The sequence below is a fragment of the Malus domestica genome, chromosome 12 (genome assembly GCF_042453785.1).
Source record: "Malus domestica chromosome 12, GDT2T_hap1".
Taxonomy (NCBI): domain Eukaryota; kingdom Viridiplantae; phylum Streptophyta; class Magnoliopsida; order Rosales; family Rosaceae; genus Malus; species Malus domestica.
The window spans coordinates 14440558-14455496 of record NC_091672.1 but is presented as its reverse complement, the minus strand read 5'-3'; the positions used below and the strand labels follow the sequence as shown (position 1 = coordinate 14455496).

At 40.1% G+C, this 14939-nt stretch overlaps 1 protein-coding gene across 1 annotated transcript; it reads right to left on the bottom strand.

Annotated features, from left to right (window-relative positions):
* Window positions 1–6942: 6942 nt before the first annotated feature.
* Window positions 6943–10813, bottom strand: LOC139189826 (uncharacterized). Its single transcript, XM_070809058.1, has 6 exons — window positions 10694–10813; window positions 10202–10411; window positions 9468–9786; window positions 8974–9119; window positions 7599–8721; window positions 6943–7472 (listed from the first exon to the last, which is right to left on the bottom strand). Exons 1-6 carry the CDS (start codon window positions 10811–10813, stop codon window positions 6943–6945), a joined length of 2448 nt encoding a protein of 815 aa, XP_070665159.1.
* Between the last annotated feature and the right edge of the window lie 4126 nt (window positions 10814–14939).

The window sequence follows — 14939 nt, the reverse complement described above, 5'->3', positions numbered from 1 at the left end:
TGGTATGGCTGGATGAATGGATGGAGGTCACTACAAGGAAATTGTGTTTGTGAATGAAATGAAGCTCTTTTGATGGATCAAGATTGTACCCCTTTGGAAGGGGGGTGGTGGATGTATTTATAGGCTAGGGAGAGGACCACTCCATTTCCTTTGCATGTGCAGATTGCATGGGTGTGTGCTGTCCATGTTTCTCCTTTCCTTTTGCACACACATGCTTCATCATTTCAGCCACCAATCCACCCATTTTCTGCCCATGTTTCTCCTTTCCTTTGCATGTGGGTGTGTCTTCTCTTTCTAGCTATGCATTTCCACTTGCTCCAAAGCCAAATGAGTGCAATCATAACCCCATTTGCTGCTGAGTGTTGACGACAAAGCAAAACACAAAACAAGTGCCTTTACTTTCTCATTTTATTAGCCAAATCTGCTTAGCCCTTTTCTGAACCTTTCAGTGTTACAATGCCCATAACTTCTTCTGGAAAAATGATATTAACAATCCGTAAATTTCTCCAGAAAATAGACATCCGTAGCTTTCCAAGAATATAAGGCTCATTCTCTCATTCATTCGGAGCTGTTCGTAACATGCTTCCAAAGTCAGCTAATCTGCACAGGCAGTTTTGACGAATTTGTTGGCTGTCCATGTTTCTCTTTTGCACATGCCTTGTATAATGTTGTCTCCATGTTCTTGTGGCAGAAATTTTAAGTAATGATGAAGGTTTGCTGCTGCACAAGTGTGAAGGATGGTGCTCAAGGCCTCTTTGCATGTGTGTGTATGTCCATGTAATCATCATTTCCACATCTTCATTCTTCATTTTCTGATTTCCTGCTGCCCATGCCGTGTGTTTCCTTGCATTCCCATGTGTGTGTGCTGCCATCTAGTCATCATTTCCACATGTACAAGCTGTCACACTTGCACACACACATGCTCTTCATTATTTCAGCCACAATTCAACTCATTTCCTGCCCATGCCGTGCCTTTCTTTCCCATGTGTGTGCTGCCATGCTTTCTTCCATGTGCCGTGCCTTTCTTGCTGTTTTCTTCTTTGCATGTGTGTGTTGTCATCTTTGTTTCTCCTTTTTACATGACATGTGCTATCCATGTCTAGATCCCCTTTGCATTTGCACACACTTGCTTCAACATTTCAGCCACAAACCACTATACTTTCTCTCCATGCCGTTTGTGTGTTGTCTTTGCATGTGGGTGTCTTTGCATGTACCTTGCATGATGTTGTCTCCATCACATGGCAGCTATGATGTTTGTTAGTTGTAGGTCACACACTTACACACATATGCTGAATTCTAATCTTCCCAAAACGTCCATCCTCATGTCTCCAAGTGCATGCAATCCATTTCATCCCAAAATTGCTCTAAAATGCACCAAAATGCACTTTTCTTGCCATCTTTGTTATTAGGACCTACAAACATACGAAAATGGTTTAAAACACTCTTATAAGCAATAACTAACTAAGTAAGTGTAAGAAAACATGTTAACTAAGTCGCATAAATATGCTCCTATCAAATTCCCCCACACTTAGCTTTTGCTAGTCCTCGAGCAAAATAAAGAAAACAAACAAACAAAACAAAGTAAATAAACCACATTCTAATCCTTCCAACATTTGCCTCAGGGATTTCCAATGCACATGACATGTTAAAAATCATTATTCCCACAGATTTTAGTTATCTTTACACTTGAGCACATACTTAATCATAGTCACCACTTACTAGTTCACATTTAACCAATTAAAATGATGTTTTGAATGTAGTAACATGCCTTAGAGAATTTCCTCAATTCCTTACAAGATACTCTCTATTTTCACACATTTTCTGACTACACACCCTACACTAGTTATATGTGAGAAGATAGATGTAAACATGGTAACGAACACTCACATATATGTGTTACAAAGAAAGCAATTTCTGGAGTTATTAAGCATGTTTAGATATGATCTCATGAATGGAATGCTACTACTTAGATGCAAGAACCAGTGACACCATATGCTCATACCAAATTCAAACTCCACAAATTGAAACACATAACACTCATGATAGAAGTCAAGGGTTGTAACGGGGCTTGGGGTAATGGTTAACAAAGGAAAGATAGGGATAACAAACATTCTTAAAGCAATAGCAAGCAAAGTAATGAAATCGAAACTTAGAATTCACTTTAGAATGTAGAAATCAACTTTTAACACAAATGGAAGATTTAAGCAACACTTAGGGCCGAATTCAATGTTTTGGACCCTTTCTTCAATAAACAACACTTTAGAACTCTTTTTCATACATTTTCACAACTTTTTTTTTTTTTTTTTTTTTTTTTCGACCCCTGCCTTATTAAGGACTTTGGCACACACACACACACACACACACACATAAGAATCACTTCCCCCACACTTGTTTTCTGCAATACATTAATCAAAAGGAATTCAATTTGAGTCATGCTTTACTATGCTTCAAGAACAAGGGTATGAATGGTCCTAATCTAGGCTAGGTGAGGATAGTGTGGGTTAACAAAGAACGTAGGCTAAACAAGGCTCAACGGGGTTAAACTTAAACATATAATGAATGGGATAGGCTTTTTGGCTCTTGGCTCACTAAGCAACTTCATCTTGAATATGTGTTATGCAAATCAATAACATGCTTTGTATGAAATAGGCATGAGTTCTAGCATTTGGAACTAAATGATGAAACGCTTTCTAAGTAGCAACCAAGCAAAGAATAATGAGATCATGCAACGACTTTAGAAAACAATGATGCACAGTTTATTAACTCTCCAAATAAACGTTTAGGCTCAAGTCTCACAAGGTTGTAGCGTACATTTGAGTTCCTTCTTTCAAGCATGTTACAAAACTGATTTTTCCTTTATGATTGCATGTGAATTCATAAATTATAACCACAACCAAGCATACACCGAAGAGTAAATCAAATGTTCATCCATGTTTATAACTCTCTTTAACAGTCATGTAATTAAAAACCAAATCCTCATCATTGTGTTGGAAGGTACCCTAAGACACATACAAAAACAACTCTTTTTGGTTTTTTTCAAAACAATTTTTCAAATTTTTATGAGATTTTCATGTCAAAACACACTAAAATACTCCAAAACAGCTTAAAAACACTTAAAACAGCAAGGAACAACACTAGAAGTAATGGGTGATAAACTCTTACGAATTTCATGCAAAACAACTTGGTTACCCCCCCCCACACTTAAATCAAACATTGTCCTCAATATTTTAAGCATAAACTCACACAAAAACAAGCAAACAAACAATTAACGAATAAACATGACAAATATGGCAAAGTAAAAACCAGACAGAGTAAAGTTTAAGAATGCAAATTTGGTTTTGGAGATAGATGATCTTGTTGACTTTCCACAGCTTTGATCTCAAACTGGTTTGGAATTCTGAGCGAGAAATATGAGAGTTCCTTGGTTTCAAATTAGACTCCTTCCGCTGGGATGATTTGATTGTGCAGTCTGCATTCTTCTCTGCTTGTTTCTTCTGCACGGCGGGCAGGCACGAGGTAAAATGTTGGTCTGTTTCTTTTTTCAATCTTTCCAAGTGCCCACCTCTTGCTTTCTTTCTCCTTGTCCCTAGCTGAGGATGAATTGGTAAATTGTCTCCACATGCTTAGAGATATCATTTTCACTTTCCTTATCTGTTCCCCAGGCAGATGTGGTAGACGAAGCGGAAACATAAGATTATGAAGATGAGTACTCGAGAGCAAGGCTAGGTAAGCAATCAAGAAGGGGTTCCAGGCAGTCGGTTCTAGATCGGAAGATTGATACCAAGTGCTGGCTGATTACTCACTTTCTTCTTGTCAATAAATAACGACAAGGAGAAGGACAGGGAGAAAGCATGATATGAGATACTCTTGCTTTCAACCTTCATGATATGAAATACTTTTGCTTTGGATGGGTTGTTTGCAGAGGTACCCCAAGGAATAAGGAACACTGAGTGACTCGAGAGGGTTTGTTGGAAAGGCATTCTCTGAGAAGAAGAAGGGTTATGTATGTCTGCCTTGCAATTGAGGGTGAAGGATGACATTTATAAAAATTAATAACCGGTACTAGTCTTTCACTCTCGTCAGCAACCGTTGGATGATTTAATAGTAAACTTCACGTGCTTTCTACTTCACAAGAGATCTTCGACATATTGCCCGTAATTTCCAGAAAGCTGACTCTGCATGTGACAGATGTTGACACGTCTGGAAAAGCAGATGGTTGGAATCGGCGCTTCGACAAACTGCCCATGATTTCTGAAAAGCTTACTCTGCATGTGACAGATGTTGACACGTCTGGAAAAGCAGATGGTTGGAATCAGCGCTTCGACAAACTGCCCGTGATTTCCACAAAGCTTACTATGCATGTGACAGATGTTGACAAATCTGGAAAAGAAGATTGGCCGTGGTTTCTGAGCAAGCTCAGCTTTTGAGAAAACTAGCGCCTCTTTGATTTTTTTAGTTGGGCTCTTCGATTTCTGAGATCGCCTCTTCGATCTCTGAAATCCCATCGTGTGCTGATTTTTATAGAGGTATGCAGGACGTTCAAAGCACACTTGAATTTCTGCCTGTAAAAACTCCCGTTTTGCACTTTTACGATCTTGACTTGTCCGATCTCCTCTTTCTTTAACACCTCTGAAAAATGTCTGGCCCTTCCGACCGTCGTTTTGACTTGACCCTTGGTGAAGAGGCAGCCCCGCCTTCTCCAGACAACATATGGCGCCCATCCTTCATATCCCCTACTGGTCCCCTTACCGTTGGGGATTCAGTGATGAAGAATGATATGACAGCTGCGGTGGTGGCCAGGAACCTTGTCACTCCCAAAGATAACAGACTACTTGCCAAACGGTCTGATGAGTTGGCTGTTAAGGAATCTCTGGCTCTCAGTGTGCAGTGCGCAGGTTCCGTGTCCAATATGGCCCAACGCCTATTTGCCCGAACCCGTCAAGTTGAATCATTGGCGGCTAAAGTGATGAGTCTCAAGCAGGAGATTAGAGGGCTTAAGTATGAAAATAAACAATTGCACAGGCTCGCACATAATTATGCTACAAACATGAAGAGGAAGATTGACCAGATGTAGGAATATGATGGTCAGATTTTACTTGATCATCAGCGGTTTGTGGGTTTGTTCCAACAGCATTTGCCTTCGTCTTCTGGGGCTATGCTGCATAATGAAGCTCTAAATGATCAACCTCTGATGCCTCCTCCTTCTGGGGCTCCGCCGACTGCTGAGGCTCCGCCGACTACTGAGACTTCTCCTAAGCAGCCTTTTTGAAGGCTCCCTCTTGTATTTATCTGCTTAATGTTCCTTTCTTTTTTATGAATGTAAAAATACCTTGCATAATTGTCAGTGTTTCAAAAATAAACCCACACCAAAAATAATTTAAACAAGCAACAAAATAAAAATGACAATCATGGCAAAATAAAACTACAGAAAATGGAAGGTTTTTAGAAACGCAAAACTGATTGTGGAGCAATTCAAAAATCTTCCTTATTTGAATACATGGGTTGCCTCCCAAGAAGTGCTTTCTTTAACGTCTTGCAGTCGGACGATACCTCATTTTAAGCTCCATTAGGGCTCACGGCATGGATAGGTATTTCCTCCACGATATGCTCCTCAAACAGGTCGTAATAGGGCTTCAAACGATGCCCATTCACCTTAAATTCATGGCCGGTTTTCATGCTTTGGACTTGGACTGCACCATGGGAAAAAACATTAGTAATAACAAAGGGTCCAATCCACTTAGAGCGTAACTTACCGGGGAATAACCGAAGGCGAGAATCAAAGAGAAGCACTTTCTGCCCCTTGAAGAATATCTTTGTACGAAGCATCTTGTCATGATACGCCTTGGTCTTATCCATGTAAATCCGAGCATTCTCGTACGCCTCATGCCTAATCTCCTCGAGTTCATTTAATTGGGGCTTTCTATGCACCCCGGCAACATCTATATCCATGTTGAAGGTCTTCATAGCCCAATGTGCTTTGTGCTCTAACTCGACGGGCAAATGACATGGCTTACCATAGATGAGCCGAAAAGGGGACATGCCAAGGGGAGTTTTGTAGGCCGTACGATAAGCCCACAATGCATCGTCTAAGCGCAAGCTCCAATCCTTCCTTGTTGGCCCCACAGTTTTCTCAAGGATTTGCTTGATCTCTCTGTTTGAAACCTCGGCTTGCCCATTGGTTTGAGGATGATAAGGTGTTGAAACCTTATGTGTAACGTTGTACTTTTTGAGCAAAGCCTCAATGGTTCGATTACAAAAGTGGGATCCTCCATCACTAATGAGAACTCTAGGCATTCCAAACCTAGCAAAAATGTTAGTTTTCACAAAATCTGCAACAACCTTATAATCGTTAGTATGAGTGGCTTTTGCTTCCACCCATTTTGAAACGTAATCAACAGCTAGCAAGATATAAGTGAAACCATAAGATGGAGGGAAAGGACCCATGAAATCAATACCCCAAACGTCAAAAATTTCAACAAATGATAGGGGTTGCTGCGGCATTTGATCCTTGGTACCTATGTTTCCCATTCTTTGGCACCGATCACACGTTAGACAATAAGTTCTAGCATCTTTAAATAACGTGGGCCAATAAAATCCACATTCAAGAACCTTTAATGCCGTTCTTTGAGTGCCAAAATGTCCACCACAAGCATAAGTATGACAAAATCTTAGAATCGAAAGAAATTCACAATCATGCATACATCTACGCAAAATCTGATCAGAGCAATACTTCCACAAATAGGGATCATCCCAAACATAGAAACGTGCATCTTTTCGAAGTTTATCACATTGGTGCTTGGTGAGAGTGCTAGGAACTTGTTTAGACACTATGTAATTCACTAGATCGGCATACCATGGTTCACTTACCTCAATGGACAGCAGCTGCTCATCGGGGAAAGTTTCAGGGATAGGCACGTTATGCTCATGCTCCTCATGGACCATTCAGCTCAAGTGGTCAACCACCACATTCTCGCTTCCTTTCTTGTCTCGGATTTCGATGTCAAACTCTTGAAGAAGAAGCATCCAACGAATGAGCCTCGGTTTTGCTTCCTTCTTCGTTAGTAAGTACTTTAAAGCTGCATGATTAGTATAAACAATCACTTTAGTTCCAATTAAGTAAGATCGAAATTTATCTAAAGCAAAGACAACAGCTAGAAGTTCTTTTTCCGTTGTGGAGTAGTTCAATTGGGCATCATTGAGAGTCCGAGAGGCATAGTATATAACATGCGGCTGCTTGTCTTTTCTTTGCCCCAAAACAGCACCTAATGCATAGTCGGATGCATCGCACATAAGCTCGAAAGGAAGGCTCCAATCGAGAGGAACAATGATAGGGGCTGAAGTGAGCTTCTCTTTGAGCTGCTTGAATGCTGATTCACACTCCTCATCAAACTGGAAGGGCACATCTTTTTGAAGCAATCGGCAAAGGGGGTTGGATATTTTGGAAAAATCCTTGATGAAACGCCTGTAGAACCCTGCATGGCCAAGAAACAAACGAACCTCTCTAACCGAAGTAGGAGAGGGTAAGTGACGTACACGGTCTATTTTTGATTTATCTACTTCAATTCCTTTTTCTGAAACAATATGGCCTAAAACTATACCTTGTTTAACCATAAAGTGGCATTTTTCCCAATTCAACACAAGGTTAGTTTTAACACATCGTTTCAAGATCAAGGTCAGATTATCCAAACAATTATCAAAAGACTGCCCAAATACACTGAAATCATCCATAAATACCTCAATTATCTTCTCAACATAATCGGAGAATATACTTACCATACACCTTTGGAAAGTGGCAGGTGCGTTACATAGGCCGAATGGCATGCGACGATAGGCAAAAGTTCCAAAGGGACATGTGAATGTGGTCTTCTCTTGGTCATCTGGTGCTATCACAATTTGGTTATATCCAGAATATCGATCAAGAAAACAATAAAAAGCATGACCGGCTAACCTTTCAAGCATTTGGTCGATGAATGGCAAAGGAAAGTGATCTTTCCTCGTTGTAGCGTTTAGCTTCCTATAATCAATACAAACACGCCATCCGGTTTGAATTCGTGTAGGTACCAACTCGTTCTCATCATTCTTGACAACAGTAACTCCAGACTTCTTGGGAACAACTTGAACTGGTGAAACCCAATGGCTATCGGAGATAGGATAGATCACGCCACAATCTAAGAGCTTGATTATTTCCTTCTTCACAACTTCCATCATAAGAGGGTTGAGACGGCGTTGAGCTTCTCGGGATGGTTTAGTCCCCTCCTCAAGAAGTATACGGTGCATGCAAGTGGTGGGGCTAATTCCCCTAATGTCGGCCAAGGTCCACCCCATGGCTGTTTTGTGCTCTCGTAACACTCTCACAAGCTTTTCTTCCTCATGTGTCGTGAGACTTGAAGAAACAATGACGGGCAATGTCTCATCATCTCCCAAAAACACATATTTCAAATGGTCCGGCAACGGCTTAAGTTCAAGAGTAGGTGCATGATCAACAGAAGGTAACATCTTAGTAGAAACTGAACTTGAAATTGAGAGCGGAACCTTACCATATTTTCGTGGAAGCGACTCAAGGGCAGCCACAACCTCCACAACTTCCTCATTAAAGGGCACGACATTGGGCTCCCCAATTTGGCCGTGGGTTTGCATTGCCCCAAGTTCTTGGTTTTTTAGTTCTATGCCCTTCGTAATGGCTATTTCAAGGGCATCCTCGTTCAATTCCTCAAGATACTCCTGCGTCAAAGAATCAATAACATCAATAGAAAAGCAAGAGTGATCATCAACGGGATATCTCATAGTTTCAGAAATATTAAAATTGATAACTTCCCCATCAAATTCCATCGTCAAAGTTCCTTTGTATACATCAATCTTTGTACGGGCTGTCTTCATGAATGGCCTACCAAGAAGAATCGGCAAAGAGGTGGAATGGACTTAATCTTCCATGTCTCAAACATAAAAATCAGCCGGAAATATCAAATGGTTCACCTGTACTAAAACATCATCCAAAACACCTTTTGGGTATGCGTTAGAATGATCAGCCAATTGTATAATCACACCATCCTTTTTCAATTCACCTAAGTTCATAGATGCATATATAGAGTAAGGCATGACATTTATAGATGCACCTAAATCTAGCATTACATTTTCAAATCGAGTATTGCCAATCACACAGGGAATCGTAAAACTTCCGGGGCCTTTGCATTTAGTGGGCAGTTTACGTTGCAATACGGCTGAAACATTTTCACTTACTTTAAATACCTCTTTGTTCGACATTCTTCTCTTGGTTGTGCATAACTCTTTGAGAAATTTGGCATATTTCGGGACTTGTTTAATTGCCTCAAGGAATGGAATGTTTACTTGCACTTTCCGGAATGTTTCAAGAATGTCCTTCTCACTCTCATCCTTCTTCGATTGCATGAACCTACGAGGAAAATGAACATGAGTCAGATTAGTATTAAGTGAATTTGAACTCAACTTACCTTGTTTGGCCGATTTAGGAATGATAAGGGCCTGGGGCAACGGTTGATTCACTCTTTCCGTGGGTGTGCTAGTGCTCCCCTCCTCATTTTGCAGCTTTTCATCCTCTTTTTGGGCAGATTTAGGAGTGTCGGACTCACTTCCAACTTCTTTTCCACTACGCAACATGATAGCTTTGGCGGATTCGAATCCGCCCTTTGGATTCACATTTGTTGAACTTGGTAACTTGCCTTGTTCTCTACTGAATTGCCCTATGAATTCAGCCATTTGTCCCATTTGTTTTTTCAAATCTTCCACCTCCTTGGCTTGATTTTGCATGCCCTGCGCCACATTGGTTAGCAATTGAACAAGTTGATCATTATCCATGGGCGAACTTGTTCTCGGTTGGGCCGAGGGTGGTTGATTTTGTTGATATGGCCGTGGGAACCCAGGGGGGTTTTGCCTAAATCCCCCTTGTTGTGCAGGTTGTTGGGGCTCTCTCCACTTCATATTAGGGTGATCTCTCCATCCGGGGTTGTATGTGTTCGAGTATGGATCGTATCTGGTTTTATTTTGGCCTAGGAATCCAATAGCATTGGCAGATTCCCATCCACCATTCTCGATCAACTGAGGGCATTTCTCGGATGGAGCACACGGTGCAAACTTGATTTTCTTGTGGTTTTGACCCAATTACAACCTGAGATACAAGAGAGGTAAGATTAGCAAGTTATGATTGAATTTCAGAAATTGCATTTACCTCATTCACACTATGTTGCCGTGGGCCTTCTCTTTGTCCCACACCCTCATATTGTTGTGCATTGTGTGCTCGATTTGCAATTAAAGTCTTGGCAGCCACCGGAGTCATGTCAACCAACGCACCACCCGCCGATGCATCTAGCATTTGACGTTTAATGAGGAGGAGTCCTTCGTAGAAGTATTGAATAAGCAGCTCCTCCTTCATTTGGTGCTGTGGACATGAAGCAACAAGAGTTTTATAACGTTCATAATATGTGGGAAACGATTCACCTTGATTTTGTTGAATCCCACTAATCTTCTTCCTCAAGAGAATGACTCTCGAAGTGGGGAAAAACTTCTCTAAAAACGCCCTCTTCATGCTTTCCCAAGACGTGACCGTTCCGGGTGCTAACTCATAAAGCCAATCTTTAGCCCTTTCCAAAAGAGAGAATGGAAATGCCTTCATCATCAAAATGTTCCCATCGACATTGATGGGAGTCATGCTCGAACAAACCACTTCGAACTCTTTAAGATGCTTGTTTGGATCTTCCATGGACAGCCCATGGTATTTAGGAATGTGATGCAACAAGCTTGACTTCAATTCGAACTCATTGGTCTTGCCTTGAGCAGCCATAGGGTATTGAATGCAAAGGGGTGCGGCATTTGCCAACCCCGAGGCCGAGAGTTCTTTGATTGTACGATTGTTCGCTGCCATGACTTCTTTTTCTTTTTCTTCAAATTCAGATTCGGCCTCTGATTTGAACTAGGTTCACTAGGTTCTGGATGCCTCTTCTTTCTTCTCAAAGTTCTTTCAAAATCGCCGTCGAACTCCAAGATGTTTGCACTAATATGTTGAGAACTACGAGTCATAAACTAGTACCTGAAAATAAGAAATAAACCCAATCAGCAAACTAAAATAAAAACACACAAAAATAAATAAAAAGAAACAACGAGGGATTAGCAAAGTTGCTAATCCCCGGCAACGGCGCCAAAATTTGATGCGATGAAAGTTAAGCACTCAAATTAAACCCTCTTTTAACAATTGTAGTATATGTATAAGTAGGGATCGTTCTTAAACCGGGGATTAGGAGGGCTTGCTAAAACCTCTAAACTTACTCAAAAACATAAAAATAAATTAAAAACGTTTGAATAGACTCAAGGGACTCAAAACAGATTCTAAAGACTCAAAACAACTTAAAAACACTCAAAACTGCCTAAAAACAAAGACTAGGCAGTTTCTGACTCTAACACAACTTTGGACGAAATTTGGTTTTTGACTTGACTCAAAACACTCTAAAACACAAACAAAATAGATTTTAACACTTTGAAACAAGAAAGTAAAAGGGGGGTTTTAGTTTTGATGAATTTGAAACAAACAAACAAACAACTTATAAAATTAGACAGATTGTAAAACGAATTTAAGAAATGAGATGATGGATGGATTAGTTAGAGGTTCGTTCTTCACACATGACACACTTGTATATGAATCGATTTCCAATTGCTTTTCAATTAACTATGATGCTCAACACCCCAAATTAACCGTGATGCACAAATTAACCCTCAGATTTTGCTTTACTCATTGAGTTGGATGAATGCATGCAACAACCCAAATCATTCTCTAAAAGTCCCCTATATGAATGCATAATAGAGATACAATCAGAGATCATTACGTTCAATGAAAATCATAAGTGTTGACGAGGCAATTATAACTATGAATGCATGATACATTTGCCAAGAATTCAATTAACGCGATTGTGATAAACAACCTTCACTACTCATGAATATAAACTTGTAATGATTAGGTGAAACTCATTTATATTCTAGCATCTAATTCATGCATGAAAACTAAGTATGCATCCTTAATAAACATACAAGAATTAGTTATGAATAAAATAGATAATTGAATTGCAATCACAACTTATCAAATCACAATTGGAGGAAATCAATTCAAATCTTAAGCATGTTCATGGCTTCAAACTTCCCCCTAACTAAATAGGGGTTTAGCCACTCATAATTGCAACAAAATTAGAAAGTAATAAAGTAGACATTGAAAGCAAGAACGAAGTACACCTAAAACGCTCCAAAGTTCCAAGCTTGAAACGCCAAGGACCTTTGTTTTCACCACCTTGTTGTAGCACAAGTGTCTAGGATGTGTATGGATATATGGATGGAATGGATTTGCATGGCTAAGAGATGAAAGTGTATGGATTGGTGAGATGTAGTATGGCTAGATGAATGGATGGAGGTCACTACAACGAAATTGTGTTTGTGAATGAAATGAAGCTCACCCAAAGGACAGCGCTTAAGGTTTTAGAGAGTGGTTCTATTAGCCTACATTGTTTAAGGATGTTAGAACATTTTGTATAACTTGTGATAGATGCCAAAGAACAGGTACAATAGGTGCCAAGGATCAAATGCCGCAAACCCCCATCTTTAATGTGGAGATCTTTGATGTATGGGGTATGGATTTCATGGGACCCTTTCCGCCCTCATATGGTTTTACTTATATTTTGCTAGCCGTTGATTATGTGTCAAAATAGGTGGAAGCCAAAGCCACCCATACTAACGATTCTAGAGTGGTGGCAGATTTTATCAAGGCTAACATCTTTTCCAGATTTGGCATGCCGAAGGTGTTCATAAGCGATGGAGGCTCCCACTTTTGCAATTGTACCATTGAGGCGCTGTTTAAAAAGTACAATGTGAAGCATCAAGTTTCCACGCCATACCACCCTCAAACAAGTGGCCAAGTCGAAGTCTCGAATAGAGAAATCAAGCAAATCTTGGAGAAGACTGTTGGGCCAAACCGGAAGGATTGGAGCTTGCGTTTAGATGATGCACTTGTTGGAAATGTGCCCTAAAACCAATCATATGATGATACTTTATGGACATTTCACATGTTAAACTAATCTAGTTTAATATCAAGGGCAAAGATTATTGTTTGAGCCGTCTCATATAAATGTTATATGCTTAAACAATAAGTCCAAGGAATATGTGATTGGGAGAATGCGATCTAAAGAAGTTAGATTCATGAGACCATTCTTTCGTAGACACATCCTAAACGTTCCTGATCATAGGATTGCCAATTGGGCATTGACAGTCCGTTAAGATCAGTACGTGCTGTGTATTCTCTCAGGGAGAGTGACTAGTCTCGAGTCATTGGTGTGTGTGACATCAAGACAAGTACGTAGGTGCTCAATAGAGAATGAGTTCACTGAACACGATCAACGAAGAGTTTTCATATTCATGTCACATGAGAACTCATGGTTGGGATAATGCAAAGTAGTCCTTTGACCTGAGGCATCACGTTTGTCTTGTGGTTAAGTCCTTGATCTTTGATTATGTCAAAGTCACCCCATCCGCGGGTGTCCACGGCATCGTTGGGGTTAAGCCACTTAGCTATGGAGGCAAGTGAATGCGCAACAAGGGATCTCTAACCTTCAAACCGTTTGGGGGAGAATACTCTATGATATGATTAAGAATCTCTGGCCAGAGTATGAATGAGATTTAGAAAAGTCGTTCTAAATCACATTCAAGGTAATCATATAAGCACATGAATCACATTGGATAGTAGACATGAATAAACTATCAAACCAAACAATGTGGTCAAGAGTATTGTATTAGAGAAAGACCGTATTGCATTTGTAATCCTAAACTGAATAGGTTCTCTACCTCTTCTGATTAGCTTGGGTAACCATGATATGCTACTAGGTGTCACTCTTGGTTTGTGGAAGCCCTAAACGTGTATAAACACTAAAGGGAGAATTGAAAGTAAGTTTCAATTCACAATCGATTTTAAAGAGTTTTAATCGCCCACTGCCTCGCTAAAAGGAACCTAATGGATCGTACACCGTATAAGGTGGAGATTGAATAAACAATGGAGATGAGTAAGAATAATTAAATGGTTTAATTATTTATGGCAAGGATTAATTAATATGTTAATTAATTAAACGAATAAGTTCGTTAAAGACCTCGGGATAGTTTTGGACCTTAAGGCCCAATGGGCTTCGAACGTCAAGCCCATTGACTTAAGTTGTATGACAACTTAATTCACAAAGGCCCAAAAAGCCCAAACAAAACCCTATGGCCGGCCATTTAGAGAAGGGTAGTGAACTTGCTTTAATTACAAGTTTGCCACTCCAATGAATAAAGGTATAAATATGACTTTATAGCCAAAATTCATTTAGGGTTTTCTTTTAGGAAACTGGAGAGAACACAATGCTCTCCTTTCTCTCTAAAGAGGCCGGCCCCCTTGGAGGGTGTATCTAGCAATCCCACTACTCCAAGGTCACTCATTTCTTCATCAATCTTACCTTGGTGTGGATACTTAGAGGTTCTCAATTTTGGGAACTTGGAGAACCATATTCTTCCATCCAAATCCATGCATCTAAGAAGCAAGGAATGAAGGTCCTCTCTTTGGGTGATTAGCCTTTGCTTATGCAAAGAGGAATCTACAAAGGTATATATTTCTCAACTCACTTTGATTTGAGTTGAGTCTTGGTTCACCAATCTACTAGGCTTTGAATTTCATGGTTAATGTTTTGTTTTTAAGTGCATGCAAGCATGATTCCACCTTTAATTGTTAATTGCATGCTTATAGATGTTGCTTAAATGAACATGTTTTTCACAAATCATCCTTCAGCACTGTGGGCATATCGCACTGCCTACAAAACACCTTTAGGGATGTCTCCATTTCGACTAATCGACGACAAGCCGTGTCACCTACCTGTGGAATTGGAGCACAAAGCACACTGGGCTGTGAA

Coding starts and splice junctions, on each gene's coding strand:
- LOC139189826 (XM_070809058.1), bottom strand. CDS start 10,813: ATGGCTGCTCAAGGCAAGACCAATGAGTTCGAATTGAAGTCAAGCTTG. Junction 10,412..10,693: donor ATCTTAAAGAGTTCGAAGTG/GTTTGTTCGAGC, acceptor TCATGTCCACAG/CACCAAATGAAGGAGGAGCT. Junction 9,787..10,201: donor GGCAACATAGTGTGAATGAG/GTAAATGCAATT, acceptor AATGTGGCGCAG/GGCATGCAAAATCAAGCCAA.